Genomic DNA, 27,860 nt, shown 5'->3' on the forward strand with positions numbered 1-27,860 from the left:
CGTCAAACATGGGGCCTGCGGGCCAAAACCGGCCTGCCAGAGGGTCCAATCCGGCCCGCAGGACGACTTCTAAAATGACAGAGAAGACATTAACTGCAAATTGTAAATGTGTAAAACTATAAATTTAAAATAATTTCTTGACTTTGACAAGTTGTTTTCATGGTAACGTAAAATACTACATTGCTCAATGTTCTTTTGTCGTTTTGTCATCTTTGTAATATTTTGTTGGGTGTTTTTGCCTTTTTTATCTGGCTTATCATTTCATTTTTGTTACTTTGTGTCATTTTTTTACTATTTTGTCGTGTTTTTTTGTCATTTGCCTCATTTTAAAATATTTTGTCTTGTTTTTGTCGGATTTTTTTGCCTTTTTTGTCTGACTTTTGTCATTTGTCTCATATTTTGTTTCTTTTTGTCATTTTCCTTTTTTGTCTCAGTTTTTTATTGTCTTATTTTTGTCATCTTGTGTTTTGCTTTGTCATTTTGTCTTTTTTTGTCTCATTTTTGTCATTCATTTGTTTGCTACTTTGAAACTTTTTGGTCTAATGTTTTGTCTAATTTTTTTTGTCATTTTGTTTCTCGCTTTTGTCGTTTCGTCTCATTTTTGAGACTTGAGATCAAATTGGGTTGAATGGCCCTTGAACTCAAATGAGTTTGACACTCCTGACCTACAGTATATGCACCTTAGACTTCAGTAATTTGAATCCACAGTGTGAAACTAAATGAATATCAGAGACATTTTCTATCCAGTCACTTTAATTACATCGTATTTTTCCCCACATAAAGCAAAGGCTTTACATAAAAACGTAGACCATCATCTTAAGACGTCAATATAACATTTAGGCAACGATAAATCATAAAATGTTCAATACACCCATAAGTAAAGTCACACCCACACCTTTTAGAAATTAATCTGGGAAGTAAAAGGCAATGTGTCTTGAATAAAAAGGCAGTTGTATAGCCTCCTGTTTATCCAAGGACAATGTGCTGCAAACGAGGAAATGCTGGCACTATATAAAAGATGTTGATTTTGTGTTGCCACTGAAATGAGAAAAAGGCATGACATCATCGAGCCTTTAGTGAGGACACTAAGCAGCTCCTTATGGTTACTTCTCACAGTATACGAAGAATCAAACAGTTTAGGGCTGCAGAACTAAAGACTCGGTGGGGTAATAGTTCCACTGCTGCCTAATGACTAACACCCAGTAGATGTGCATGCCCTTAAAGACTAACACATCACATCATGCAGTTTTCCCTAAAAATTAGTATTGCAAAGGCAGCACACGATTAACCTGAGACTCTAAAATACAAAATTCCACTCGACACACTGCCTTCCCAAATATAACAGAGCAGGTAGATGTGAGGTCACTGCTACATCTCTCAATTTAGGTCAACAAACTCTGCAACAAAGGCTGGTATGTTTTCACTGACAGAAGTGATGTCAGAACAGAGTACAAATAGTCAATGCCAGTGCTGACTAAAGGGCAGTTTGAGGGGCTGGTACATGTTGTCATTGGCAAAACTAACCATAGTAGCTGCAAGTAGTGCATCAGTGTATAGTTTAGTTCTTTGAAAATGAAAAGCCCCTGAATGATCACACCTTGTGGTACATGTGACCAGAAAATAACAAGTCATTAGATTGCATTGAGGTACTGGGACCAACGTGCTGGTAAATTTCTCGCCTCCCGTTTCTTTTTCAGCGCGCACATGGCTGCCCAACAGCCGAAAAACAGAAATAAAAAAAGAAATAACCACAGTGGGCTTTTAAAGAGTGTATTAACCTGCCCCATTACCAATTATATTTACAGTTACATCATAAAAAAGAGAAAAAATGCCTTTAAAGAAAATATCCCCCCCCCCCCAACCACTGGCCGGCGTGTTTGTCATAATAAAAGCTAAGGTGAGGGCAGCTCTCAGTATAGAGTAGCTCAGTAGTGCAACACCTTTAAGGGCAATTCATGTTGTCCACATGTGCAAAGGAAAGCATGATGGAAATTTGATCATCCACACAATTTTGCAGAGATCTCTACTGTTCAAAAAAATTGTTTGCTGTGAGGAGACACTTTTGTAAGGAAATCCTGTGCTATGTTCACACACTGCTCCGCACAACTCAGGAACAATCACTCACACAGTGCTACAGTGTAATCTGTAACCAGCTGCTGTTTCCCCATGCGGGAAATGCAACCAGCTGCATAGCAGACCCTTGTGGACCTATTGCAATATGAACACAGCCGCGTCCACAGTCCATTTATTGGCCTGCATACACAGATGTGGAAAGCATGAATTGGCCATAAAAGTAGAGAACACTTGCTGGAGTAGATTAGTTTCAAGAAATTCTGTGATCATTATTGCTTCTGGAGCTGACTAGACAACCAGTCTAGTCCTTCATAGAGTCCATCTCCAGTGGAGGCACAGGTTGCCTGGATGTACCACTTCCTGTTGCGTAAGGTGTGAAGATTCATTTTGTCTGTGAGTTCTGCTGCATTCATAGCATTTGGCAGATCCTACAAACATACAATGAGAAAACTTTAAAAATCTACCCTGCAAAATCAGCAGGCCAACAGAATAAACTCGCAGAAAACTGGTTATGACGTACACCTTCTTAGATCAAAGACTTCCACGACTTACTTGTTTGTTGGCAAACACTAGAAGCACAGCATCTCTCAGCTCATCCTCTGCCAACATTCTGAAGAGCTCCTCTCGAGCCTCCCCACATCGCTCTCTGTCGTTGCTGTCTACAACAAAGATGAGACCTGGAGCAGGAGCAAAGGGACAATAAATCAGTGTGTGTGATGCAGTTTTTTATTTTGATTTTAAAGAGTCCAGTCCAAGTAAGACATTTAAAGTCAGCAAATGCTAGGTGCAACTAAAATGTACCTTGTGTGTTCTGGAAGTAATGACGCCACAGTGGTCGAATTTTGTCTTGACCACCGACATCCCACACCGTGAAACTGATGTTCTTGTACTCTACTGTCTCCACATTGAAACCTAAGGGGGAAAACAAATAATCAAACTTTAAACAAACCTTTAATTCTCAGGTATAAGCAGAGAATATATATAAACTGGCTTCCTATTCGTTGTGACATAAAATACATTTGACTTACCTATTGTGGGAATGGTAGTCACAACCTCTCCAAGTTTAAGCTTATACAAAATAGTTGTCTTTCCAGCAGCATCCAGACCCACCATGAGTATCCTCATCTCCTTCTTCCCAAACATACTAAAGAGCGATGCGAACATATTCCCCATGGCTGCTGATGATGGGAACCTACTTCTGATGAAAAAACCTGAACAAACTCCAAAAACCTGCAGAGAAACAGATCAGGTGTTCGGCACCAAAGTAGAAGCATTTTGCAGATAAACCTAATTTGCAATAGAGCTAAGATGACGAGTCACTCAACAGAAAATTGATCACCTTAATATTTAATTAACAAATTCCATTAAAGTGAGCTGGATCTGAGGACTTGAAAGTACTATCTTACTTATGTCTGCATCTTTCATAAGATGTTTGCATGAAGAAAACATTGAAAAGTTGAAATCCTATTTTTACACAGCAGTTCTTATTCGCTGGAACACACACCAACTAAGTAAAAATTCAGAATTTGAATGTTGGTTTCACATGAACTAGCCCCAGTTTGTGTCTCTCAGGAACAAACATAAATATTGCACTACCATTTAATAACTTTAATAAAATCGTAGATTGAAAAATAGTCTGCCTGCTGCATGAGAAAGTTAGTATAAGTTATTATTAGGTACATTAGTATACAGTAACGTTTCTTTCAGCTTTTAGTGACCTCTGACGGCCAGTAGACCAGAACCATGAAAACATATTTAAACCAAAGGAGCCCTGAAGACACAGGTGTGCCAATAGTTACTGTTAAATACTAACTAGTCGTCAGTTTGTACAGGTCTTGTGCTAGAAAGTTATCATCCGTCAAACTGTAATTATGGGCCACTGTACTGTGCGGTGCTTGTTAAAGCTGTATCGCTTAGTTTATTTATCCATCTGCTTTTGTCGACAGCAAAGAGTGACAACGTGCAAATACACAAAACTTTATATCAGTGGTAATAGCAAAGTTTTTCTGCAACTTTAATATTTCTTATAACCAAATTGCTACCAAATAAGTGTATGCAGTTTATAACCTAAAAAGGCATGACATTCATGATTATGTCCAATATGATAGTATAGGTTGTATGTGTTTGGTATGTTAAATATCCTTGTTGATATTTGGAAAATGAACTGTTCTTTGCATGATTTAGGGATGGGTATTGTACATCCAATAATGAAATTCTGCCTTTTCAAATTAGCTGATGAGGTATAACATTTAAAAAAAAAAACTTTGTGAATTAAATCATGTCAGTTTGACGCATTATTAGAGCTCCAGTTAACTATTAAATTGTTCGCCAACTATTTTGATGACCACGTAAAAGGGTTGGGTCATTTTTTAAATTCCCTGGTTACAACTTCTTAAATGTGAGTATGTTTCTGGTTTATTCTATGCCATATTGCAGTGAACTGATTATTTTAAATAGAAACAAATAAACAAGACATTGGAGGGCGTAAATCGGCTTTGAGAAACACTACTTTCTGACATCTTACAGGACCAAGCAACAAATGAATGAATCCAGGAAAATAGTAAGAGTAATAATAATAATAATAATAATAATAATAATAATAATAATAATAATAATAATAACAATAATATTCAAAGCAAATGATTAATTGGCAATGAAAATACTTGTTAGTTACGGGCCTAGTTTATAACAGTAATCAATAGCAATCACAACTAAATCAATTACAATCAGTCACGATGTAGAGGTTGCAGTCACATTTAGGTAAGTGGAAAATATTCTAAAAGGTGAAATGGTCCTTTAAAGCTACTTAACCTGTTGAGTACAACTAGACTGATTACAATCTAGGTCCACAGAGCAGGCACAATAATGCAGAGACATCAGAATAGGGGCAAACAGTTTTAGCAGACGATCACATTTTAACTCAACATTGGTAAAGAAGCATTCCTCAGTCGGACAACATGTGAGGACCCGGCTGCTCTGACACTTCTCAAGGTGCGGTGCTAAAAGTTGTCCGACCACGTAAACACACGCCAACATTAGCTTGCCTTGGAGCGATGCTAGTACTTATCCAGCTAAGTCAAATTATTCAGTTTATTGTAATGCTGATACTTATTGAAATGTTGATACCGATTTAGTGCAGCAGAAATGTGGACACGAGTTTAAAAAAAAAAAAAAAATCCGAAAACGGCATCACCAACGAAAGGTCGGACTAAGACAAGTTAGCTAACAGTTAATGAATCGGTAAAGTTAGCTCTTTGCTACAAGTCGGTGTTGCTCTGACTATCCTTACCGCAGTCACAAACAGACACAACGATTCTGCGCACAAACATTTGGCTTTTGACTACAGTTACTTTTCGTGAAAACTACAGTACACTGACTTGGTTAAAGTCTCTTACACACTTACTCAGTTGATTTGTTTTCTTCCTTCAAGGCGTTTCCTTCCTCAGGAAAATGGCGACATTTTTGACACGTCAGAGGTTCCACAAAACTTGTTCAGACTGAAAGGAGTCGCCCCCTGCGGCCGAGCGGAGAATTGCAGCCACAGCAGACACCCAGCATTGTTTATTAACTTTAGTGTCGTCCTGCGGGTCAAATTGACCCGTTATAAAATTTGAAAATGGGGGGAAAAAAAGATATATTTTTATGTCCACATGTTCAACATTTTTGGGAATTTTTTGAACATTTTTTGGAGGAAAAAAGTAAATGTTAAAAAAAGTTTCTTTAAGGACATTCACAAAAAATTCAACCAAAATCAATCAAATTTTGGTTGATTTTTTTGTGAATGTTCTTAATGAAAAAAGTTTTTTTCTAAGTTTTACTTACTAAGTTTTACTTATATATTTACTTATATATATATATATATATATATATATATATATATATATATATATATATATATATATATATATATATATATATATATATATATATATGTAATCACTTTAGATAATTTTAATATTTTTTGGAAGATTTTTACTCATTTTTAAAAACTATTTACAAGAATTTTCTTTCCAAATTTGGGAAAAACTTAAGGAATTATTAGAATTTTCTTCCTGAAGGTTTTGCAAATTTTCAGAAATTTTGGGAATTTTTTGCTAAATTTTTGGATTTTTTCAGACAAGGAAACAACATTTTTGGGTGCCGGTAAATGAAGACAACAGGAGGGTTAAGGTACTGTAAAACAACTGTAGCTTCCAGCATCCATAACTAGTGTATAAATAACTAAATAATGTAAATTAATCAAAGCAAATCAGTGGTTAATGAAACAGTGTAGCTTAACCATAATGATATGCGCTGATACAAGCTATGAAGAACTCAAATACACACAAACAAATGCTTGCAGCATTATCCTCATTACACATTGTTTATACGTTTGCCCATGCCACTCACAGGCTGTTTCAAAAACTGTTTGCAAATGCATCCAGAACCCTCACTGATAAATCTTATGCCACATGATTGTAGTTTAGCTCATTTCCAACACTTAATCATAAAATTCGGTACTGCATTTCTGCATGTGTCTGCCTCTATGGTTAAAATACAACCATTTTGCTGTTGTCCAAACTGGTGGTTCTGATTTAAACAGGACTGAAGGTTTTAATTGTTGTTTTAGTTTGATATGATGTGACTCAAATCCGTGTTGTGTTCTAATAATGGAGTGCTGAAGACTGTTAAACTGTTAAAAACTGTTTTTCACTCATTTACAGACTCTCTGTAAATTTCTATATACGTGTTAGACATAATAAAACAGGTCAAAACTGTAAATTTTTTATTTTTTTATATATATATATATATATATATACAAAATCTGTGTTTTCATACATGATAAAACGGTTTATTCTTTTAAAAGTGTTGACCATAAAATGATGCTATTCTCACATGCTATTTTTTTTTTAAAAAGTTATTTTACTGATTTTTTTGCTGATGTTCAAAAGAAAAATTATGTATATTAAGGTTTGACAAATAATGAACAATTTCCAAATAAAACTGTACATGTCAACATCAAAATTAGTATTTTAATAAATGTAATTTATTCTTTTACTATGTAATCTATGAATGAAGTATTTATAATATTTAATATAATTCATATTTTTCACTGTATTTTATTTTATACATGGTAAAATCATTTATTTCTTGTAAAGACTGACAATAAAATGACACTATTTTCAATTTATATAGTTAATTGTTAATTTACTGCTGTTGTCTGAAAGAAAAAATATGTATATTAAGGATGGAAAAATAGTGAATAATTTCCTAAACTGTTACTTTTGAGATTCTTTCTCTTTTGTTAAATTACAGATAATATCTAGTGAAATGATATTTTACATATCAAGTATAACACGGAAACACTGTAAATAATGTATATATCCAAAATCTGTTTCATACACGGTAAAATGGTTTATTCTTTTACAAGTATTCACCATAAAATTATACTATTTTCACTTTATACATTTCACACAAAAAAAATGTTCAGATGTTTTTTAAAAAATAAAAACATTGGATTTGCCCTGTTTTGTTTAACACAGTTATCTGAATTTATAAAATTACTATTTTAATATGTAACATATAAAATAAATTATATATCTATATAATTTATTGATTTGTTGTATTTAAATCACTCAAAGATCAACTTTTTAAAGAGAAGAATTACTCACACCTTCAATATTTCATGTATTTAAGGCTGTCAAAACTCAGCATACTGTACTGCAAAATAAATAAACAACTTTTTTTGACCAACTTGTTTGACAGTTTTTAAATGTGATAAATAAAACTGTTAAATACAAACATAATTAAATAATTGAAATAATATTTCAGCCAACTTTTTACACAGATTAAGAAGTGGCTGAGATCTGGTGAACGACAAATCGTGTTCTGCAATGAACGTGCACACACGTATTTTTAAACCACAAACCCGGTCAGTCTGATGCTGGAACCTCAGCAGTGAATGTGGAAAACGAGTTGTGAGTTTCAGAGCGTGGCTCTATGGCCGGGGTCTGACTCGTCACGTGGTACAGAAGCAAGCACACGGCTGCTTCAATTTCTTTGCATCAGCAACCAAAGGGCTTGCCGTCTCTGTTTAACTCCTCCAACCACGTGAAGCTCCATTTATTTTTACTCTGCCAGTGCGGCGGATTTATGTGACGATTGCTGTACATTTGTCCTTCCGTCTATTTGTTTGTGCACAAAATTACTCAAAAAAGAGGAATGACGGATTTGGATGAAATTTTCAGGGAAGGTCAAAAATGACACAAGGACCACCTCAATAGACTTTGGCAGTGATGCGGCTTATAGTCTGGATCCACGGAGGTGGCGTTTCAGGAGGAAGTAAAAATCCTGATAGTACAAAGTAACAATTCTGAATAAGCAAACAAAATCCTGCAGAAAGACGACAAAGATTTGCAGGGGCTCCTCCTGAAGAAACAGCAGAAGAAGAGATTCTTCAGCTGTTTCAAGAGCACAGAGCAGAAGGAGGAAAAATGCTTTAAAAAAGAAAATAAAGATAAGAGGAAGGCGAGTTGCTGGAGCTGGATGTTCTAAACTTCCTTTCTCCAACTTCCTCCCATCTTTTCCCCTTCCTCAGCCCTTTCTCCCCCTTCTATCCTCCATCTTTCAATATCCAAAAGGTAGCACGGTGGCTCAGCGTTCAGCACTGCAGCCTCACAGAAACACCTCCACATGCTTCTGTGTGGAGTTGTGTGTTCGCCCCGTGTTAGCGTGGGTCTTCCCCAGGATGCTCCGGTTTCCTCCCACAACACAAAAAAACACAAACCACGTTAGGCTAATTGGCAGGGGTGGATCTAGAGAAAAATTAAAAGGGTGGCAAAGGGGTGGCAGATACATTTTAGGGGGTGGCATATATATATATATATATATATATATATATATATATATATATATATATATATATATATATATATATATACACACTCTGCCAAGGAGGTGGAGCCTTGGTAGAGTCATGTGATGATCGGCATTGGTTTGTCTGTCTCTCTGTTAGCAACATTACTCAAAAATGGAAAGACGGATTTGGATGAAACCAACCAGCAGGCGTTATCAAATTGACGCAGATACTGCTGAAATAAGTATGTTAAATAAGTAAATATCACTTGTATTTGTCAGCCAATCCTAAACATGAGTTGTTCTTATTAGCTGTCAATCACAATATGTGATTTGATATGTCTAGCAGAAAGGGGAAAAGATTTCAACTGAAATAGAGTCCAGATAATTTTATTTATTGTCTTAGATTTGTGGTTTTATATTTTGATGCTCTTTATTTGAGACATTTCTTACAATAATTCTATAATTTCTATATTTGGATATTCTTAAGAATTAAGGATCTACTTATCATCTTAAAATTAAAAGACTAACTACATCAGATAATAATTTGTCCAAAAAGGTAATTATTGCGACAGGTGTACCTCTTACTCAGATATATTATACTAAAGCAATATTCACAGCATGTGGACCAGAGATAGTCTGATTTACCTTTCGCTGTCTGAGCTCTGCATGCCTTCATTTCTTTCTCTTAACTCTTCCTCCTCCATCTCCTCTCTGGGATGTTCTTCCTCCTCTCTTCTTTTAGGCTGGGAAAAGCTGCTGGTGGTTCCCTTCCTCTTCATTCTTTACTGTCTCCTACAAGAATCACACTGACTGAACTATGTTTTTCCTTTGATAATTTTCATTATTAACTATGATACAATCTGATGTGTACAATTTAAACCTTTAAAGAGATTAACTTAACATGTAAACGTTTTTCAGCCACAGTCAGAAGCCACAGGTTGTAGTTATCACAAAAGAAAAGAAAAACTTCCACAGACGATCCCTCACCATCCTTCTGTGGCCGTTCTCTAACATTAGCTAGCTACATAATTAAAAATTAGCAAGACCCAGGCTCACCGGAAACCGTGGCTCGTCTCGCAAGCAAACACTTTATGTGAATTTAGCCACTATTAGTAATGATGGTCCTCTGATACCCGAGGCTTCGACACATGCGCTGTAGCTCATGAAGCAAACGTATCGAGCCACTGTGCCGAGGCGTGGTTTGGTCACGTGACTCGTGACGTTTGAATCACTTCAGTGACGTTTGAAGCACTCAACTGCTTCGAATCACCTGATTGGTTCGGTTTGTTATGTGAATCACTCAGCGGGATCGAGTGTTCCGGGATAGGAGATCCCTATTTAGTGTTGTTCATTTGAATTGTTTTTCGCAGAATAGATTCGTTTTTTTGCTGTTGTTTTTGCTTTGAGAGTTAGTAGTATGTCAGATTTCGTATTTCGTAGAGAATAGAGATAGATTTTATTTTTATTTATATATATATATATATATATATATATATATATATATATATATATATATATATATATATATATATATATATATATATATATTCCCAACTCACCACCCCCATGCCACAACACCTGGCACTCACCACCCCCATGCTACAACACCTGGCTCAGATGCTTAGCTGACAGACTACAAACCAAAGAAAAGAACAGTTCACTGACTGTTGCTACACTTGTGGCTCTGCAGTTCAAAACTTTTGGATTCACCAATCAGAGTGGCAGCCAGTGTGAAAGAACATTTAATAACAGAATGCACAACAATTAACATAAAGAATGCCAAGCAGCAGTCATCTACGTCACAAGCACCACCACAGCCTCGTCCTCCATCACCAGCAGCACCTTCCACAGGTATTTTTTTTTCTCTTCTGAATAGGGAATGACTGACATTTCTGGTGATGATGATGATGATCTTCAATATTTTTCAGTTCAACTGTGGAGCCTATTAGACGAAGACGCAAGTAGAGCCTGGCAAATGCAAAGCACCACAGCGAATGCAATTGTAGAAAGAACGGCAGACCCACTGGCTTACTGGGCAACCCACAAAACCGTTTACCCAAACTTACAATGGAGCCAAACATTTCCTGTGTACCTCAGCCTCATCTGTGCTGTGTGAACATGTTTTTTTTTTCTAAGGCTGGGGAGATAGTGAGTAAAAGAAGGAACTGCTTGAGTCCCAAACAATGTTCCCTGTAATTTTTCATGAGTCTGAGCAAACACACAAACTCCCTGAGCGTCCCTTGGACCACTGTGAGCAACATCAGACGTGTGCACTGTGGTCACACCAGCATCACATCCATTCAAGTTACATGGTTCATTAAAAGAATCAAATTACAGCATTTACATTTCTGTTAAAACACTTTGTCAACAGGAGCCAGTTGAAGGCTGCAGTGATTTTAGTGACACTACAATGTATAAGAGTGAAGTTATTGAATATTTGTCTCTCTTTACTGTTGCAGTGGTTTTGCAAATTGCAGACGGACCCTGTTCACTCCATAGACACCAATGTTATTCCTGTAGCTTGAAAGACAGCTACTTTTGATAAAACTGGGCTTGTAGCACATTGTCTGCCTTGCAACAATGGGAAAGAGGCACCGTTTATGTTTTGACAACCTATATCTAATGAGTTATTGATGCTGGAAGCCCGAATCTGTGAATATCTTTCCAACTTTACTGAACTTGGGGCCACTACCACCTAAGGAGTGATATATTTAATTTTGAAAAAAGCATTTAGCCATACTTAAAGCTTTAAGTGCTTTATTAACACGGAACTAAAAATTTTGTATTGTTTTATTATCACAGGTTCTGTCTGAAAAGAGGTGGCATCATTTTAAACAGTGAAATCAAACTAACAAAATGTAATGACCAACCAGTGAGCAATACTGGATTCTGCAAAAACATAAACAACTTTTTTTAAAATCTAAATCTTATCTTAACACAGTTAATGTATTAACTTATTTATGTGTGTATGCATGTATTTATTGATTTATTTAGTACTGTTAACATATCAGAGTTCTGAGTGAGTTTTTCTTAAGATAGGCAAAGGCCATTTATTGATTACATATAGGCTGTTAAATGTTTATTAAAAACTAAAAAGCATTTTTAAAAAAAACAACTTAGGCATTTATTGAGTCACTAAAATACTGTAGAGTACAGACCACATCAGCATGATTATAAGCATCCTCTGGTAAATTAACAACCAGATACTGATGTCTCTCACCATATGGACTTCAGGAGATGACTGGGGGATGATAAACTGTGACCTACTGGTTGGGTTCTCTCTGTTCTCATGTTTCTTACATGTTTGTTCCCTGACAGCTGGGTCCTAATGTTTTTTGAGCAACACACCATACTATGACGTTTTTACAATGATGGTTCTACTATGGAACCAGTTTGACATGTTCAGGCATTCTTTGTGTGAAAACTCAGAGATTTCAGGTATCAGAAGGTGGTTTTCAACTTTCTTTGTTAACTTTCTGCCTCAACTTTAAACTAAATTTCCTTCACTAACCCAGCCCTCTGGACTTCCAGTAAGCTGTGTTCCTATTGGCTGTCCAGGTGGCTGCTTGGTGTTATTAGGAACACCTGAGCAGCTTGGTGTTATCAGGAACACCTGAGCAGCTCAGCGTCTTCCTGCTTTATTTAGCTGCAGACAAACATTTCCTCTGATTCTCTTCACCAGTGAACCGGGTTTGGCTCTGTTGCTGTAGTTTGTTCTTTATCAAATCAAATCAAATCAAATCAAATCAAACTTTATTTATATAGCACTTTTCATACAGTTAAAAATGCAACACAAAGTGCTTTACAACTTCAGGCGTTGGCTTGCAGCTTCCAGCAGTAAAATCGTCTTTAATGTGTTTCTTGGTGTGTTTTAGGGCTTTGTACTGGATAGTTGTCTTGGTAAAGGTGGTTCTTTAGCCACAGTTAGCACATGGTACTAATGTGTGCAGTGATTAGTGGATTTGGTACAGTTGTGTCTGTATCTTGGCTGTAGTGAGTCTTTAGAGGTTTTTGGTCAGACACATTCTGTATTCTTGTTTGTGAACCAAGGTTGGTTGTCCAGAAGGTAAGAGTTCCTGTCCTGATTCTCTGTTCTCAGAGGTTCTCTGGTAGGCTGCAGGAGACTTTAGCTTTTGGGTTGTGCTCGTTTGGTTTTTGTACGGTTTCATTTGGACGACTATCTTGAGGCCCCTCCATGTGGTTTAGTGAGGTTTTCTGGAACAGTTCTACAAAGCAACCTGCAGCAGAAGAGCCTTTGAGAGTTTTTAGGAAGTTCTGGAGACCAGACTTTAGAGCAGCAGAAACATTTGTCAGCAGTTTGAGCAGGAGAAGGTGAGCTTCAGAGTAGAAATGAGATGGAAACCTTCTTGACCCGTGTGGTGAGGTCCTGTACCAAGAGTTTGAGCAGGTTGTGAAGAGTCTGTAGTTCTTTGGTCTGAAAGCACAAGAAGAGTCGACTCATTAAAGGAGAAAACAGGAGATATTGTTGGTTCTTCTGTCGCTCTGCAGTTTCCTTAGACTGAATATCAAGTTTATATTTTAAATGATTTACCATGTGAGCCCAAGAAGACTTCAATAAACTCCCTCCATCCCCTGGACACAACATATTTTATTACCGTGTTAAATGTTTTTTTGTTTTTTTTTTTCTTATAATGTTTTTGAGTTTTAATCATAGTTTTTTCTCTTTGCTTGTTTAGTTTTGTCATCTGTGTAAAAGGTGCTAAACAAATAAAGTTGAATTGATAAACTGAATAATTGACTAACTCATGATTGTGACAACAGAAGTATTCTCATTGTGATTTAAGAGTTTATTTCATTTTTAAGGTTGGGGTTAAAATCTTGACAGAAAAAGAAGATTAAAGAAATAAACTACATAACAAAAAGCAATTAAATCAAACAAAAAAAATTAATACAATAAAACTTTTAAAAAGTTTTATTATTAAAAAGATTTAAGAAATTTAAGATGTAATTTTCTAATTAAACATTTAATTTTTTTATTAAATGTTTTGTTTTTTTAAAGGTTTAATAATCTAATTAAATGTTTGGCATTTTTAAAAATGTTTAATATTCTTGAATTTTATTTTTTAAATGTTTAATTATGGAAAATATTTTATCTGTAATTTTTAATATTTGTATTTTAAAAATTTTGTTTAATTTCATAATGACATGTATTGTATGTTGTTGAATTATCTAATTCAATATTTTGTCTGTTTAATAGAGTTAAACATTAAATACAATTAAATTATATGTACATATACCACCTTTTAATGTTTAGTTTTCTTTTTAAATGCTTCATTGTATTTTCTGTTTAATTCCTATTTGAAGTTTTATTGTTTTTAAGATGTAATTTTCTAATTAAACATTTAATTTTTTAATTAAATGTTTTGTCTTTTTAAGGGTTTAATAATCTGATTAAATGTTTTGTATTTTTAAAAATGTTTAACATTCTTCTTGTTTAATTGTAGTTTTTAAATGTTTAATGATGGAAAATACTTTATCTGTAATTTCTAATATTTGTATTTTAAAAATTTTGTTTAATTTCATAATGACATGTATTGTATGTTGTTGAATTATCTCATTCAATATTTTGTCTGTTTAATAGACATAAACATTAAATTACATTAAATTATATTAAACAGACAAAATATTGAATGAGATAATTCAACAACATACAATACATGTCATTATGAAATTAAACAAAATTTTTAAAATACAAATATTAGAAATTACAGATAAAGTATTTTCCATCATTAAACATTTAAAAACTACAATTAAACAAGAAGAATGTTAAACATTTTTAAAAATACAAAACATTTAATCAGATTATTAAACCCTTAAAAAGACAAAACATGGGTGACCATATAGCTCAACGGGTTAAGCAGGTGACCCATGTACAGAGGCTGGTCCCTGACGCAGCGTCCCGGGTTCGAGTCCCGCTAGTGGTCCTTTGCTGCATGTGGTCCTTTGCTGCATGTCTTCCCCCAACTTTTCTCCCCTGTTTCCTGTCTGTCTCTCACTACACCTATCCAATAAAAAGACAAAACATTTAATTAAAAAATTAAATGTTTAATTAGTAAATTATATCTTAAAGACAATAAAAGTTCAAATAGGAATTACACAGAAAATACAATGAAGGATTTAAAAAGAAAATTAAACATTAAAAGGTGGTAAAACATTTAAAAAGAAAAACCTTAAAGATTTAATCGAAACATTAACAGACTGTCTGAAGGTTCAAACTAACAGAGAACTACTCAAGAACTTTTAAGATTTCAGTCCTCAGACTGTGTGAAGGTTCAAACTAACAGAGAAGTACTCAGGAACTTAGAAGGTATCAGTCCTTGGACTGTCTGGAAGTTCAATCTAACAGAGAACTACTGTGGGACTTAGAAAATTTCAGCCCTCAGACTGTGTGAAAGCTCAGGTCCTGAGGACTCGGGAGGTCTGGAGGCTTTGAAAGTCTTGGAACTGAGGGTTCAACCCTCCAGCGCAAAGGCTAAAGTCCAACCTCCTGAGAAAAACGATCGAGTCGAGACTCAAGTTAAAAAAACTCGAAAATGGGGGAAAAAATAGATGATAAATGCGCAAAAAAAAAAAAAAAAAAAAGTATCTGAGTGAGTAGCTCAGGGGATAAGAAGAGAGATTACCAAGTGGAAGGTTGCAGGTTCAAGACCCACCACTGGCATTTTTCTTTGTCTTTGTCAGGATTTTGATAAAATTTAAGAAGGGTCTGGTCTTGAACCAGCGACCTGCAGCTCTACAGATAAACCCTTAACTCACTGAGCTACAGATCAGAGGAAAAGAAGTAATTTCGTCGTCCTTTGGCATCGTAGTTAATAAAGTGACCACATGGGTGGAGCCAAGGCGGAGTCTGGGTAGAGAGTAGGCGGGGAGGTGGGTGGCGGCCTCCCCGTCGACACCCACCTGAGGGAGACGCTGCCTAAGATCTCAAGGCTGCTTGGTCGTGGTCTTTCTGGCACATACTCTTCCAAGATGAGCCAGGAAGTTTAACACTGATGGAATGACACCAGGTCTAAGCCGACAAACTTCCAATTCCTCCTCAACCCATAGTCTCTGGGAAACCTACATGGAGTAAGAAAAGTAGACAGAGAAGTAATTAAGTCTGTAGACAACATATTAAAAAGAAATCATGCTAATAAATTAAGTACAAATAACCGAATTCGCCAATACACTGGAGACCAGAGCTATTTAATTTGATAAGTATAACCTTGTTTAGTAACATTTCTATTATTTGAGAGCAGTCCTAAATAACTGCCTGTAATCCCAATCATAAAATGGGTTTGGAGGAAGAACATAGATGGTAATCTGGATATACATGAGTTAGGCTTTATAAGTACTATTGGTTGTATTGGTGGTAGTAATAGCAATGTGACTACTACTAGTAGTAGTGGTAGGACACTACTGCTGCTGATACTGGCACTGCTACTACAACTTGTAATACTATTACAAATGCTGATACTACTTCTACGACTCTGACAGCTGTTTATACTACTACTGCTGCTTGTACTTTTAGTATTACTACTACTGCTTGTACAACTATACTACAGCTACTATTAATCGTCTGGTATTTGCTTGTCAAGCTGCTAGCTCGCCTTAGCGTTTTGCTAGTGGCTAACTAGTTAGCTCTCATAGACTGGAAGCTCTCAACAAGATTTCATAATGAAAAAAGAGCCAAAAACTATTCTTACCTATGAAAAGTCATTCCAAGTTTCCTTGTCTCAATCGTACGACGTAGTGTGTAACTGTATGCAGCACAGTGAGCCAGCATACTTGTTTCCGTTTTCACGCCGTCTACATCAACGGAATGCACTGAAACTTTGCTCCCACTAGCTTAGCCTCGCCGTAGCACGCAGCTCAAAGGGGCGTGTCCTATCTACTCATTCATATCTATGAGAACAACAGTGGCTGCACATAACGATGCCTGACGTTGATTAGCTGCATAAATACCATTATATACAGTCTATGGTAAATACGTATGTGAATCGCATCATTGGCTGCAGCAGCCAGTCACCGGTCACTCACTGACTCACACTGAAAAATAGCACAGAATGAATTGTTAAGTGTTTATTTTATTTACAATTTAGGTTGGATTTTTTTTTGTGCGCAGCGCAGATTTTCTGTGCGCGGAGACCGTGTCAGCAGTGCGCAATTGCGCACGCGCGCAGCTTAGAGGGAACAGTGGTCCCAAAACTGTTGATAAATTATTTCTCAATAAAAACTCATAACCAGTTACACAAGCACACCCTCTTTACTGACCTCTTTACCAATAAACTCCGACATACTTTGCCAAAATCCATAATAATCCATAAAATCTTTATTTGCACCAGCCCCATGTGAAAATGACATCAGTCTGTATTTGTAGAGCATCTCATGAATGTAGCAGCACCGTTTAAATGTTTCATAACACAGAATATAAGCAAAGAGTATATAGGGATACAGACAAACATGGGAAATAAGAAACGTGCTCTTCAATAGTTATTGTCATTATTATTACTAGTAATATTATTTTTGTGTCCACTACAACCCATACAATCATCTAGTGTAGTCAAACAGGAATGTATGCATGGCGAATCAAATCCAAAACAATCCATGAACCGACCACGTCTTGATTGCACTTCATATTATTGACCACTAGATGTCCTACTCGAGCACTGTGTGTCATTGAGGCCTCGAGTAATGAACCATGTTTTGAATGAAGTGTCGAAGCTTCAACAAAGCCTCGATCAGCCATCACTAACTATTAGCATTTAATACATTGTGAACAGTTATATTAGCATGTAGTCTAACCCAGTCTAACTAGTGTCTTACTGTCACACCGAAGTCCAGCTGTCATCCCCATGAGTGAGATCTAAGAACAGCCCCCTCAGGGGGGCGTGTCACCTTGTATCTGTAGCAGCATAGACTGTACAGGTCCTGACGCCAACATGCTGCATTCGCAAGCACTCGGAAATCGGAGTTTCACTCGGTATTCGCTCTTTACGGCCGGCCACAACCTTTCATATACATATTTTTGAATTAGATCGTTCAGAACTGGGGTGGCAGCCGTGGTGGCAAGGCATCTTCTAGGGGTGGCAGTTGCCACCCTGTGCCACCCCAGTAGATCCGCCCCTGCTAATTGGATTCTCTAAATTGTCTCCAAATTAAAAAAAAAAAAAAAAAAAAAAAGACGAAGACGAAGACGACCAAATTTAAAAGAAAAATTAACCAATAAACAAACTAAAATGTACACTGTAAAAATTATTAGGGTGGTTAAACTTAAAATATTAAGTTCAATCGCTGCCTTAGAAACATCGGTAAACTGCAAAGACAATCTATGAAGCTGCTTAAGGTTACAGTGACATAAGTGATAAGTCTGCAGGTGTAGGAGCTGTTTTAATTTTTATGAAAAGAAAAAATATATAACTTCTTTTAACTGAGACAGTAAGTTTTCATCATCAGTCTGTCTTCTCAAACTACAATAAACAAAGCCCTGGGAGAGTTTTAACGCTCACAATGCATCCTGGAAAGTCTGCTTATTTGCAAGTTTAGTTTGTTATAAACTTCCTTTAATGAGTTGTGGGAAGTGCCAGCTGTTCATTTATTCAACTTACTATTTTAAGTACAAAAAAATAGTCATGTTTTAAGATCTCCTGTTTTAAGGCCTAGAGTGGTCTGAAAATATGTAATTTGACATTTTAAGGTAAAACAGAAAAAACATTTTTACATTAAGTACACTAGAAAAAAACAGGTTGATTTGACTGAATTCCTTTTTGTTGTTTTACAATATATTCATATAGTGTGACATGATGTGTTATGCTATAATCATTAATACTTTACAAGACTGCTGCAGAGGCATCCTGCTCATGACCACCGGACCGTTACTCTGTACGGTTTAGATTTACTAAGTCTATTAAGGAACTTGTTTTTAAACTTTGCAACTACCACTTCCCTCTGAACCACGACCACATCGTTAAGGAAAAGTCTAACCGTGTTATTGTTGGGACAGTTGAATTTTAACCAGGGTCAACTATGCCTGCTAACCCCAGCAGAGGGGGCAGCAGGAGGGGAGAAGGCCAGGAGAGAACAGCAGGAGGGGAGCATGGTGATGGACCACACAGTGGAGGCTCATAATGCCATCTCATTCTGCAACCATAATTTGTGGTTTTGCCCTGATGAATGCCTGAGAGATCGCTTTCAGCATATTTTCACAGCAACTGCTGTCTTTTTTAAGTGTCTGGAAGATGTTTACTAGTAGCAATTGTTTAGATTCTTGTGCATTTACACATTTTGTGCGCTGCTGTCTTTTTTATTTAAATACACTGTAAGTTTCCCCGCTGTGGGATCAATAAAGGTTTGATCTATCTATCTATCTATCTATCTATCTATCTATCTATCTATCTATCTATCTATCTATCTATCTATCTATCTATCTATCTATCTATCTATCTATCTATCTATCTATCTATCTATCTATCTATCTATCTATCTATCCTTACTCCTGTTATCGTTTCAGTTTGGCTGTCATTGTTCAAAATGCAGGAGTTGCACAGTTCCAATCAATGCTGCAGTCAAACTGAAAAAACGTTCCAAATGACAATGTAGTGTGATTAAAAAAACAAGTTTCTTTAAGCATATACTCTCTTTCTCCTCATTTTCTTTTGGAGATATTGATTGATCCCAAAGGACTTTGTTCAAACAGCAAAATAGAGCATATTGCCAGATACATTCTACAAACTGTTTTGGTTTCAGAAAACATGGTGCGAAGTAACACGTTCACAAAAATAGGCATTGTTCACAAACCAAAGGTTACAGTGTCTCCAAAGAGCAAATCCTGACATGTCAGTTTGGATGTTTTTGTCTGATACAAATACATTGTGCAATCTATGGTTTTATCAAACCTTTTTAAAATAATAATGAATAATCAATGAATACACAAATCTGACTACAGAAACTGCATTTGGAGAACACATTATAAATATTGTATTTTCTAATAGTTAACATGCTGATTTGTGTCCACAGCATGTGTCCTCACATTGTGGATGTGTCTCTTTTAAACACTGAACACTATTACAGTGTGTCTTCACCTGTAGCTAAGAGTTTGGTAAATTACAGCTTTGTACCTGTGTAGCACACAAAGGATAACACAGCATTTCAATCTTCCCACTGTACTGCCATTCTGACTGTCCAAATTAGATTTAAAATATTAATATCTAATGCCAAGTCAAGATGTTAAGTTTCATTCCTCTTAAAAGCAAGTCTACAAGAGCAATGTTCACCTCCAACATCGGCGGTGGTTACACACTGAGTGACTCTCCTTTCAGGTTCTACCAGGACCAGGTGGACCAGTATGACCCACCATACTTCAATTATGACAACAACAGAAAATAATGATAAAAATAATGATTGCTCAGCTCACAAGAAGTAAAAGGCAGCCATAAACTCTTGTACGAATTGCTTATTCTCCAAAGAGCAAAAAGAAAAAAAGCCCCAAAAGTCCGACCCCCATTCTGCTCTTTGCAGAATCAGAGGTCACAGGTGCAGGTGTTGAGGTGTGAAAACACAGATAAGGGCAATGAAAACTGTCAAATTCATATTTTATAATGGCTTTATCTTCTCCTGCACACCTCAGCCAGTTCCTATTTCCGGACTCTGAGATAATTCCTTTGTTGAAAAATTATGCCTTCAGGCTGAAAACTATACTGTCTGCGAACACCTGTAGACAACTTTGAATTGTTTCCTACTAAGATGAACAATTTTAATTCAAAGGAGACACATGAGGCAGAACTGAAGTTAAATTATCCAAGAAGCAGAACATGACCTGTCCTCTCTGTCACTGTATGAAGATTTTAACAAAAAATTAACTGACTTTATTGGGTTGACATAATATGCATTTGCAACATACCATGTAATGAGGCGACGGTACAGTAAAGATCCTAGAGGTAATGCTCAATCCACCATACTCCACAGGCAAACCCAGAGGTAATATCCATTGGAAGGGCTCTCCTTCTTCCTCCTTTTTGTCTTCATAGATACTGACAGTTGTGATGTGTGGACAGATGACTAGAAATGGGACAGTAGGGGGTGTATATATCATACGCACACCCCCTAAAAGCACACACACAAACACACGAAACTAATTTTAATGGCACGCTTAACAACTTTTTCCCACACATGCACAAACAGGCGCGCACTCAGACACACATGTTATCTCTCTCTTTAAAGCAAATAAAATCCCCTCTTTATTCATGTTAAATGTGTCCCAAGAACACTCAACCCCACCTGGGGGCCATGGCCTCAGAGGGGACAGCTACAGTAGAGCTCTGGGGACTTTTAAAGAAGTGGCTCCTCTCTGGAAGAAAACATGCTTCAAGTAAATTATTGGAATGGAAATATGGACGTCACATGTGAGGCATGGCTGACCTCCCTGAGTCAGTCATGCCCAAATCAAAGTAAATTGATGGCTGATGAGTTAGACAGCAAAACTCGTCTGCAGTTTTTGAATGGAAGAAGACTGCCAAGGGGCAAAACAGGCTTTGCAGTAGGAAGTGGGTAAGGATCTCAGTAGGGGCCTGACTCCCCTCTGAGACAAGGCCTAGCAACGATAAAAAACGCTCAGTAAGGAGCTTGGGAACGCTGATCTGGTGGGTGTGTGTGTGTGTGTGTGTGTGTGTGTGTGTGTGTGCGTGTGTGTGTGCGTGTGACAGAGACAGAAAGAAAGAATGTGTGTGTATGCAAATTTTTTATACATGAGATATGTTGCCTTAATTTTCAGAGAGGATTTTTAGAGATCATAATAATCGTGACAATAGATGCACGTTATGAAATGGCCCTTGGGGAAACCAAGAGACTGCTGTGTGAGTCGTACAAAGGAGCTGGTTTGGGCTAAGCAGCGCTGGAACTCGGATGGACAGGCATGGGATGCCTCCCTCTGCGTCTCATGTACTGGATTATAGGTCGGGCAAAATCCCAAAGGAAGTGTGAAGCAGAAAACAAACCAAACATTATTACAACGACCTGCATCGTTGCCATGAGAGGGTCCATGCTGGCTTTATCCACTGGCAACAAGTGCCACTGGGCACCCTACCCCACGCCTCTCACAGTAGGGGGCGCTACAGAGAGACAGGCCAGGGCAAAAGGATAAATGTGCACTAGTGTCGCCTGCCAGTCACCTTTGTATGGTGATTGTCAGCGCGCTGAAAAGGTCGTTAAGGGGATTTACATAACATTTGCACTCCGCCCGGATACGTACGAAAACGTCCGATTTGATATTGAGTCATTGGTATATGGGAGTTGTTCTAGTATTTTGACAGCATAGTTAATCAGGACAAAGGCTATGAGGTCATCTAGCTAGATGGCAGTGAAGAGATGCATTTGAAAGTTTGTGGAAAACAAAAAAATCTGATTATTCCAAAAACCTACTTGTGCAATATTAATTTGATTGAATCTACTTGTGTTTTGATTTAAATTTGGGCTAGGAAGGAAGTATCTGTGCTGTGATGCAATTTGATTATTAGTTTCCTTTTCCCTTGTGACCTCTTCAGTCCTCCAATCACCACTGGCCCAGTATATGTGGGAGCCACTGGTGTTGATGGGAGATGTCCCGGGACATCCGTGACAGATGGTTGAGACAAGCTCTTCAAAGACACACTTCCTCAGAAAGGACATGGGGCCCTCTGGTGTGGGAGGGGCGGTGTATTAAGAATTAGAATTGCTGGCTTGCAGGATGCTGGTATACTGGCAAGGTATGAGGGTACACATAGAACACAACGTCCATGCCAGGGAACTGGATTTCCTGGTAAAGGATGACTTGGTCGGACGTGAGGATCGTGTTAAATGGTGGTCTAATAACCGCCATTTAACACGATCACCTTCTGTGAACTCAAAGGACATTTTAACTGGTGGAATATCTGAGGCTACGTCTGCTTGTCTCTCCTTACAACTTGCTTCAAGTATCTATGACAAGCCATTGCAAGATGAAACAATAGTGAGGATAAAGGCATTTCTTTGAAAGACTTTTTTGTTTCCCTCAGTGGATTGGTTTGAAGTTCATTCATGTTTGCTATGTATACAAGTTTTTAAGGGTTGTCCCACCCTTGTTCCCTGTTTTAAATCCAACTATATCCCATTGGAGGAGGCATCAAAGACTGAAGTGTGAACCTGTTGCACCTTAGGGTAGATAATTGGATGGAATGTACAGCATGTTGTAGCAAGGCCTTAAGGACAATCAGCAACAACCAAAACCTGTGGCATCAAAACCAAGTCGGTGTCCAGATTTGGAATCTCAGATTTTTGACTTGTCATGTTGATGCTAAATGATTTGTAACATGGTCTCACCGTATTTCTCAAACATTCAGGCATCCGTGACATTGACAGGTTGATTGTAAGTGGCCCTGCGGAGGCCTCATGGTTACAGGCCTAACGTGCTCCCAAAGTGGTCCAGGTAGTGTTTTTTATTGCTACTGACAACTGATCTTCCTCAGTTATCTAAGGCCCTCAAAGATAATCCTCAACTGACTATATAATGAATTTGGAGGCATTTGGAACATTGCATTCAAGCTTGGGCACCGCAGTGTGCGATCACATTAAATAGAATTAATTATTTTTGACAACTGTTGTTTGTCATACTTTAACCCATATATTATTTTTCAAAAGCAAATGCAGTCATTTAGCATGTCAGACACTGTTATCTATGACCTGTGTGTCTGGTCACTGTGTGATAGAGAGGGCTTCCTTGTGTGTGTCTGTTTGGTGTGTGTGTTGCTCCACAGCGCACCTGTCTGCCTCGAGGCTGCAGAGAAACAGCCTCTCATTTCTGGCTGGCACTCGTGTGGTAATGCATTAGAGGGCTTGTCATTGTGCTTTACTGAAAGCCTCTGACAAGCTATTTGACACTCTTGACAGGGTCAGAGGTGTCAACCTGCTCAGACTGACAGGGAGATGGACACACCAGGGCACATGCGAATTAGGTTGCTGCCCCAGTCAATTGCAGGTTGTAGCCTCGAGGCAATGTGCTGCTCCGCCAAGCCCGGATGTGGTCACGTTTGACACAAGACCAGATCACTTTTTTCAAAATTCAAACTGTATGTAGAAATCTCTGCGCATTTGGAAAACTAGGGCTTAAATATTGGCTGTAATAAAATTTTGGGGGTACCTGACCTAATAATGCTACTCAAAAAGTTAACAGAAAGTTGCACATTGCATCTCTAGAAGTGTTTTGGGTCCAGAACAAAGATAGAAACATTAATACAAGAAGCAAATGGTATATGGTTATAAATTTGATTCAGAGATAATTGATGCATTCTGTCAATGTAAGTTTTAATGTTATGCATACTCCTGCATGTAAATATTTGAAGAAGTTTGGGCTTGTAAGGGCCACAAAATGGCAAACAATTTACTTGAAACTGCACAGGATGGAAATAATGGCACAATGAATTCTAAAGTCTCAAATCCTTGTTAAGACCCTCCATCTTTCAAACTAAACTGGATCACACCAAGAATCTCCTATCCCTTTATCCTGTTTAGATCCTCTAATCCCTCAGCCATTTTCCATTCTTTCTCTTTTTCTCATTTCAAATGGCAACTGTTTGGTTGTCCAGCATTGGAACGTTGAGAATTCATCCTCTCAGTGAAAGGAAAGTAACTATATTGAAGAAAGGAAGAACAGCTTGACGGAGCCAAGAATGCTACGAATCTCTTTAAGTCCTATAATGAGATGTTTTCTCTGCTTGGAGCTTGTATTGACATGGAGACTAATGATTTCCACAAAGTAATAGATTGAGAGAGTAATGCACAGGGGTGGGAAAGACAACATGAAGTGATTTAAGTCGTGGAGTAGCCAAGATGCTCAGCGCCTCTCTTTGTATGGGATGTGAAGAGTCTTAATAATATCACTTCTCTGGAGCAAACACTCACAGAGGCATTATTACAGAGTTTGTGTGTCTTCAAAACAAATGTGGAACTTTTTGTCCTTAGATTTCAAAGGGAACATGTGCCAACTGCGATAAAAATAAGTCTAATACAGAAACACATCTACACACTAATACTAATGCTATTTTTTTTTTTAAATGACAGGAGTTGCATGAAAGTTTCCTGAGGTTCGAGACCTTCCAATTAGGGACTAATGTCATCTATATTAACCCTTCGCCCCCTCCCTGACTTAGCTTTATTGAGGGAAGGGCGAGGGGGTTGGGGTTGCCTCAATAAAAACAGCACTAAAAAGCAATTACAGTGCTGTGAAGAATGGAACTTGTCAGTAATTTGCTGTCTAAAACCGAGGAGATTGCAGGTCTGGGGCCGACAGGAATTCTGAGCCTGCAGTGCAGTGTGGGAAAAGCAGTGGGAAGGCAAGCACCACCCTTTGTGAGGTAATTACTGGAACTACCAGAGGCCAGCGCCAGTCCCTGCTAATGATAACCCCTCTCCTCTCCCCTGTTAGTCACCTTGTAATTGATATACCCAATCTCACTTACTCTGGACATGTGAGATTACAATAGTACAGATAAATTGGAACTTTTTAGTCATCTTAGCTGCCAGCTACAGTAAGATTAACACCAAACTGAATGTTTAGTATCTTAAATAAATTAATTGAAGAATAAAAGCTCTAATTATGAACACAACTATTTGATAATTAAGTAAATAACCGATATGATTAGCATTCACCTAAGTTATTCCCAAGTTATTTGACAGTTGAGCTACTGTATGGAAAGTTGCAAGGAAATCAAATTGCAAGGATGACTAAATATGGAAAAAGAAATTGTTTTTGAGCTTTTATTGTTTTTGTGTTAATTAATTTAAATACAGGTTCTGTTACTTACAGTGTTACAGTTGTAACCAGAAAGCTGTAAAACTGATAGTTGCAATGATAACTTTCACTTTGAGATTTTTGTTATGATAAATTATCAGCGTACATCTAACAGGATGACTGAAATTTGTATTTTCAGTGTACCATGTTTTGGTTTCATTTTTAAAATGTCATTTACACTAAGATCAATGCGCAATTGAATAATGGTCAAATCTTTCTTGTCTTCAATTTTGATTTTTCTGCTTGGTGGTGTTAGGACCATGTCACATTTTCAGTGGACACAAACAACACTAAAACGTATTAATGACAGTGCCAATATTGCATAATCTGCTTTGTGGACCTGAGACAAACGCTCTTCGATCCAGCAACATCACATTTTTATGAATTCAGCATTTTGAACTTCATTCACTCTAAAGCTTCTCTTGGGCTGGGATACAAAACTTTGATCAAGTGATTTCCAGTCCAGAATTTATTTCTCCAGTTTTCACAATAAAAGCAAATAATCTCTCCTCAAATACTACTAAATTTGAGAGGATTTCATAATGGACACACTGGTGAAGATGTGGGGGATGGTCCCACAAAGCGCTATCTAACATACACTACCGTTCAAAAGTTTGTTGTCACTTAGAAATGTCTCCATTTTTGAAAGAAAGGCAGTTTTTTAAAATGAAGATAGCATTATATTAATCAGAAATACAATCTAGACATAGTTAATGTGGTAAATGACTATTCTAGCTGGAAACGGCTGATTTTTAAGAGAATATCTACATAGAGGTACAGAGGAACATTTCCAGCAACCATCACTCCTGTGTTCTAATGCTACATTGTGTTAGCTAATGGTGTTGAAAGACTAATTGATGATTAGAAAACATTTGTGCAGTTATGTTAGCACATGAAAAAAAGTGTGAGTTTTCAAGGAAAACATGAAATTGTCTGGGTGACCCCAAACTTTTGAACTTTTCTGAAAAGCCTGAAGCCCGTCTTTTCTGTGGAACAGCAACTCAAAGCTACATCCTGATGTGCAATTGCTCTAAAGGGCAGTTTTTTAACTGTATAGAATAGAATAGAATAGAATAGAATAGAATAGAATAGAATAGAATAGAATAGAATAGAATAGAATAGAATAGAATAGAATATTCTTTATTGTCATTATACAATGTATAACGAGATTGCAGAGCTTCTCCTTTACAGTGCAAGGAAATCTTAAAGTAGTGCAAAAACAGTCTATTTACATAAAGTAAAAAATCATTTGATTCAATACTGCCACAAATGTGGTAATTAACCTGCTATGAACATTAAACTGTGATCCTGACACCTCCAACAGAAATCAATGTACATGAGTGAAACGGACTGAAACCGCTGCTGGAGATGCCTGCATGCTAACGCTACCTGCTGAACTGCTTTGAGCTACAGAGAGGTGAAAGGGCGACTAATGAGTGATCATGTCTGCCTCTCCCCCTCCCCTCTTCACCCCCCCAGCCCACACTGATCTGGAGGATGACCCCTTGTCAACCTCCAGGCTCCATCACCACCACCTCCACCACTGCCAGACCACATCTTACAGCAGCAGAACTCAACACACGGAGCACCTCCAACCTTTCTCCACTGAAGAGCCACAGGAGCCAGTGTCGTTCTCAGACGCACTCACATGCACATCCAAATGCACACCTGTAGAGTGCGTTGTGCATTACTATGTCTCCCATATCACCTTCCCCCCTCCTTGTTACCTCCCCCAGCTTGACTAATGCTCTCTTGTAAGTACAGAGGTGGCGAAATTCCTTTGTTGGCTTCAACAATACAAATAGGCACTTCAAAAGGGGATAAGGCCGCTTTACAGGTGTCACATCTCTTCTCATGATCTTTAGAAATCTTTCAGATAACACATCATCCTCATTCAAGGCAGGTGACATACTTTAGCACTCCTTGGGCTGTAAAAGAGAAACTATTGCCATGATTGCTACAGATGCTTAGGATGTTTCAACATACTATTGATGTAAAAAGAAAAAAAGGTTTCATTTGCATCAGTGCAAATAGCTATCTGTAGAAGATTATTTTGCTTGTAAGGTGATTCTAATGTTCATCCAAAAGTGGCAAGAAATGATTAGTATTGTGTGATAAACAACACATTGGTGAATCCTAAATTAGAATTTAG

General features: G+C 37.3%; 1 protein-coding gene and 1 long non-coding RNA gene across 3 annotated transcripts; both read right to left on the bottom strand.

Annotated features, from left to right (window-relative positions):
• Positions 1 to 735: 735 nt before the first annotated feature.
• arf1 (ADP-ribosylation factor 1) lies at positions 736 to 5,570 on the bottom strand. 2 transcript variants are annotated; one of them, XM_023270350.3, is made up of 5 exons: positions 5,477 to 5,570; positions 3,102 to 3,303; positions 2,875 to 2,985; positions 2,626 to 2,750; positions 736 to 2,501 (listed from the first exon to the last, which is right to left on the bottom strand). In XM_023270350.3, the coding sequence occupies exons 2-5, from the start codon at positions 3,244 to 3,246 to the stop codon at positions 2,343 to 2,345; spliced, it is 540 nt and encodes a 179-aa protein (XP_023126118.1). In that variant the 5' UTR covers positions 3,247 to 3,303; positions 5,477 to 5,570; the 3' UTR covers positions 736 to 2,342. The 2 variants fall into 2 exon arrangements, with proteins under 2 accessions (XP_023126118.1, XP_023126119.1); XM_023270351.3 differs by having other exon boundaries at positions 5,363 to 5,483.
• A 5,468-nt stretch (positions 5,571 to 11,038) lies between these two features.
• On the bottom strand, positions 11,039 to 16,767 carry LOC129349811 (uncharacterized). The gene is made up of 3 exons (XR_008602947.1): positions 16,617 to 16,767; positions 15,832 to 15,990; positions 11,039 to 13,345 (listed from the first exon to the last, which is right to left on the bottom strand). It is a non-coding gene; the product is annotated as an uncharacterized LOC129349811 (long non-coding RNA).
• Positions 16,768 to 27,860: the final 11,093 nt, after the last annotated feature.

This window comes from Amphiprion ocellaris, chromosome 10 (assembly GCF_022539595.1).
Source record: "Amphiprion ocellaris isolate individual 3 ecotype Okinawa chromosome 10, ASM2253959v1, whole genome shotgun sequence".
Taxonomy (NCBI): domain Eukaryota; kingdom Metazoa; phylum Chordata; class Actinopteri; family Pomacentridae; genus Amphiprion; species Amphiprion ocellaris.

Bases quoted from the DNA above. Each gene is read 5' to 3' on its own strand.
- arf1 (XM_023270350.3), bottom strand. From the start codon at position 3,246: ATGGGGAATATGTTCGCATCGCTCTTTAGTATGTTTGGGAAGAAGGAG. The intron at 2,986-3,101 runs GTAAGTCAAATG...TTTCCCCCTTAG, and splicing joins GACTACCATTCCCACAATAG to GTTTCAATGTGGAGACAGTA. The intron at 2,502-2,625 runs GTAAGTCGTGGA...GTATGTTTGTAG, and splicing joins TAGTGTTTGCCAACAAACAA to GATCTGCCAAATGCTATGAA.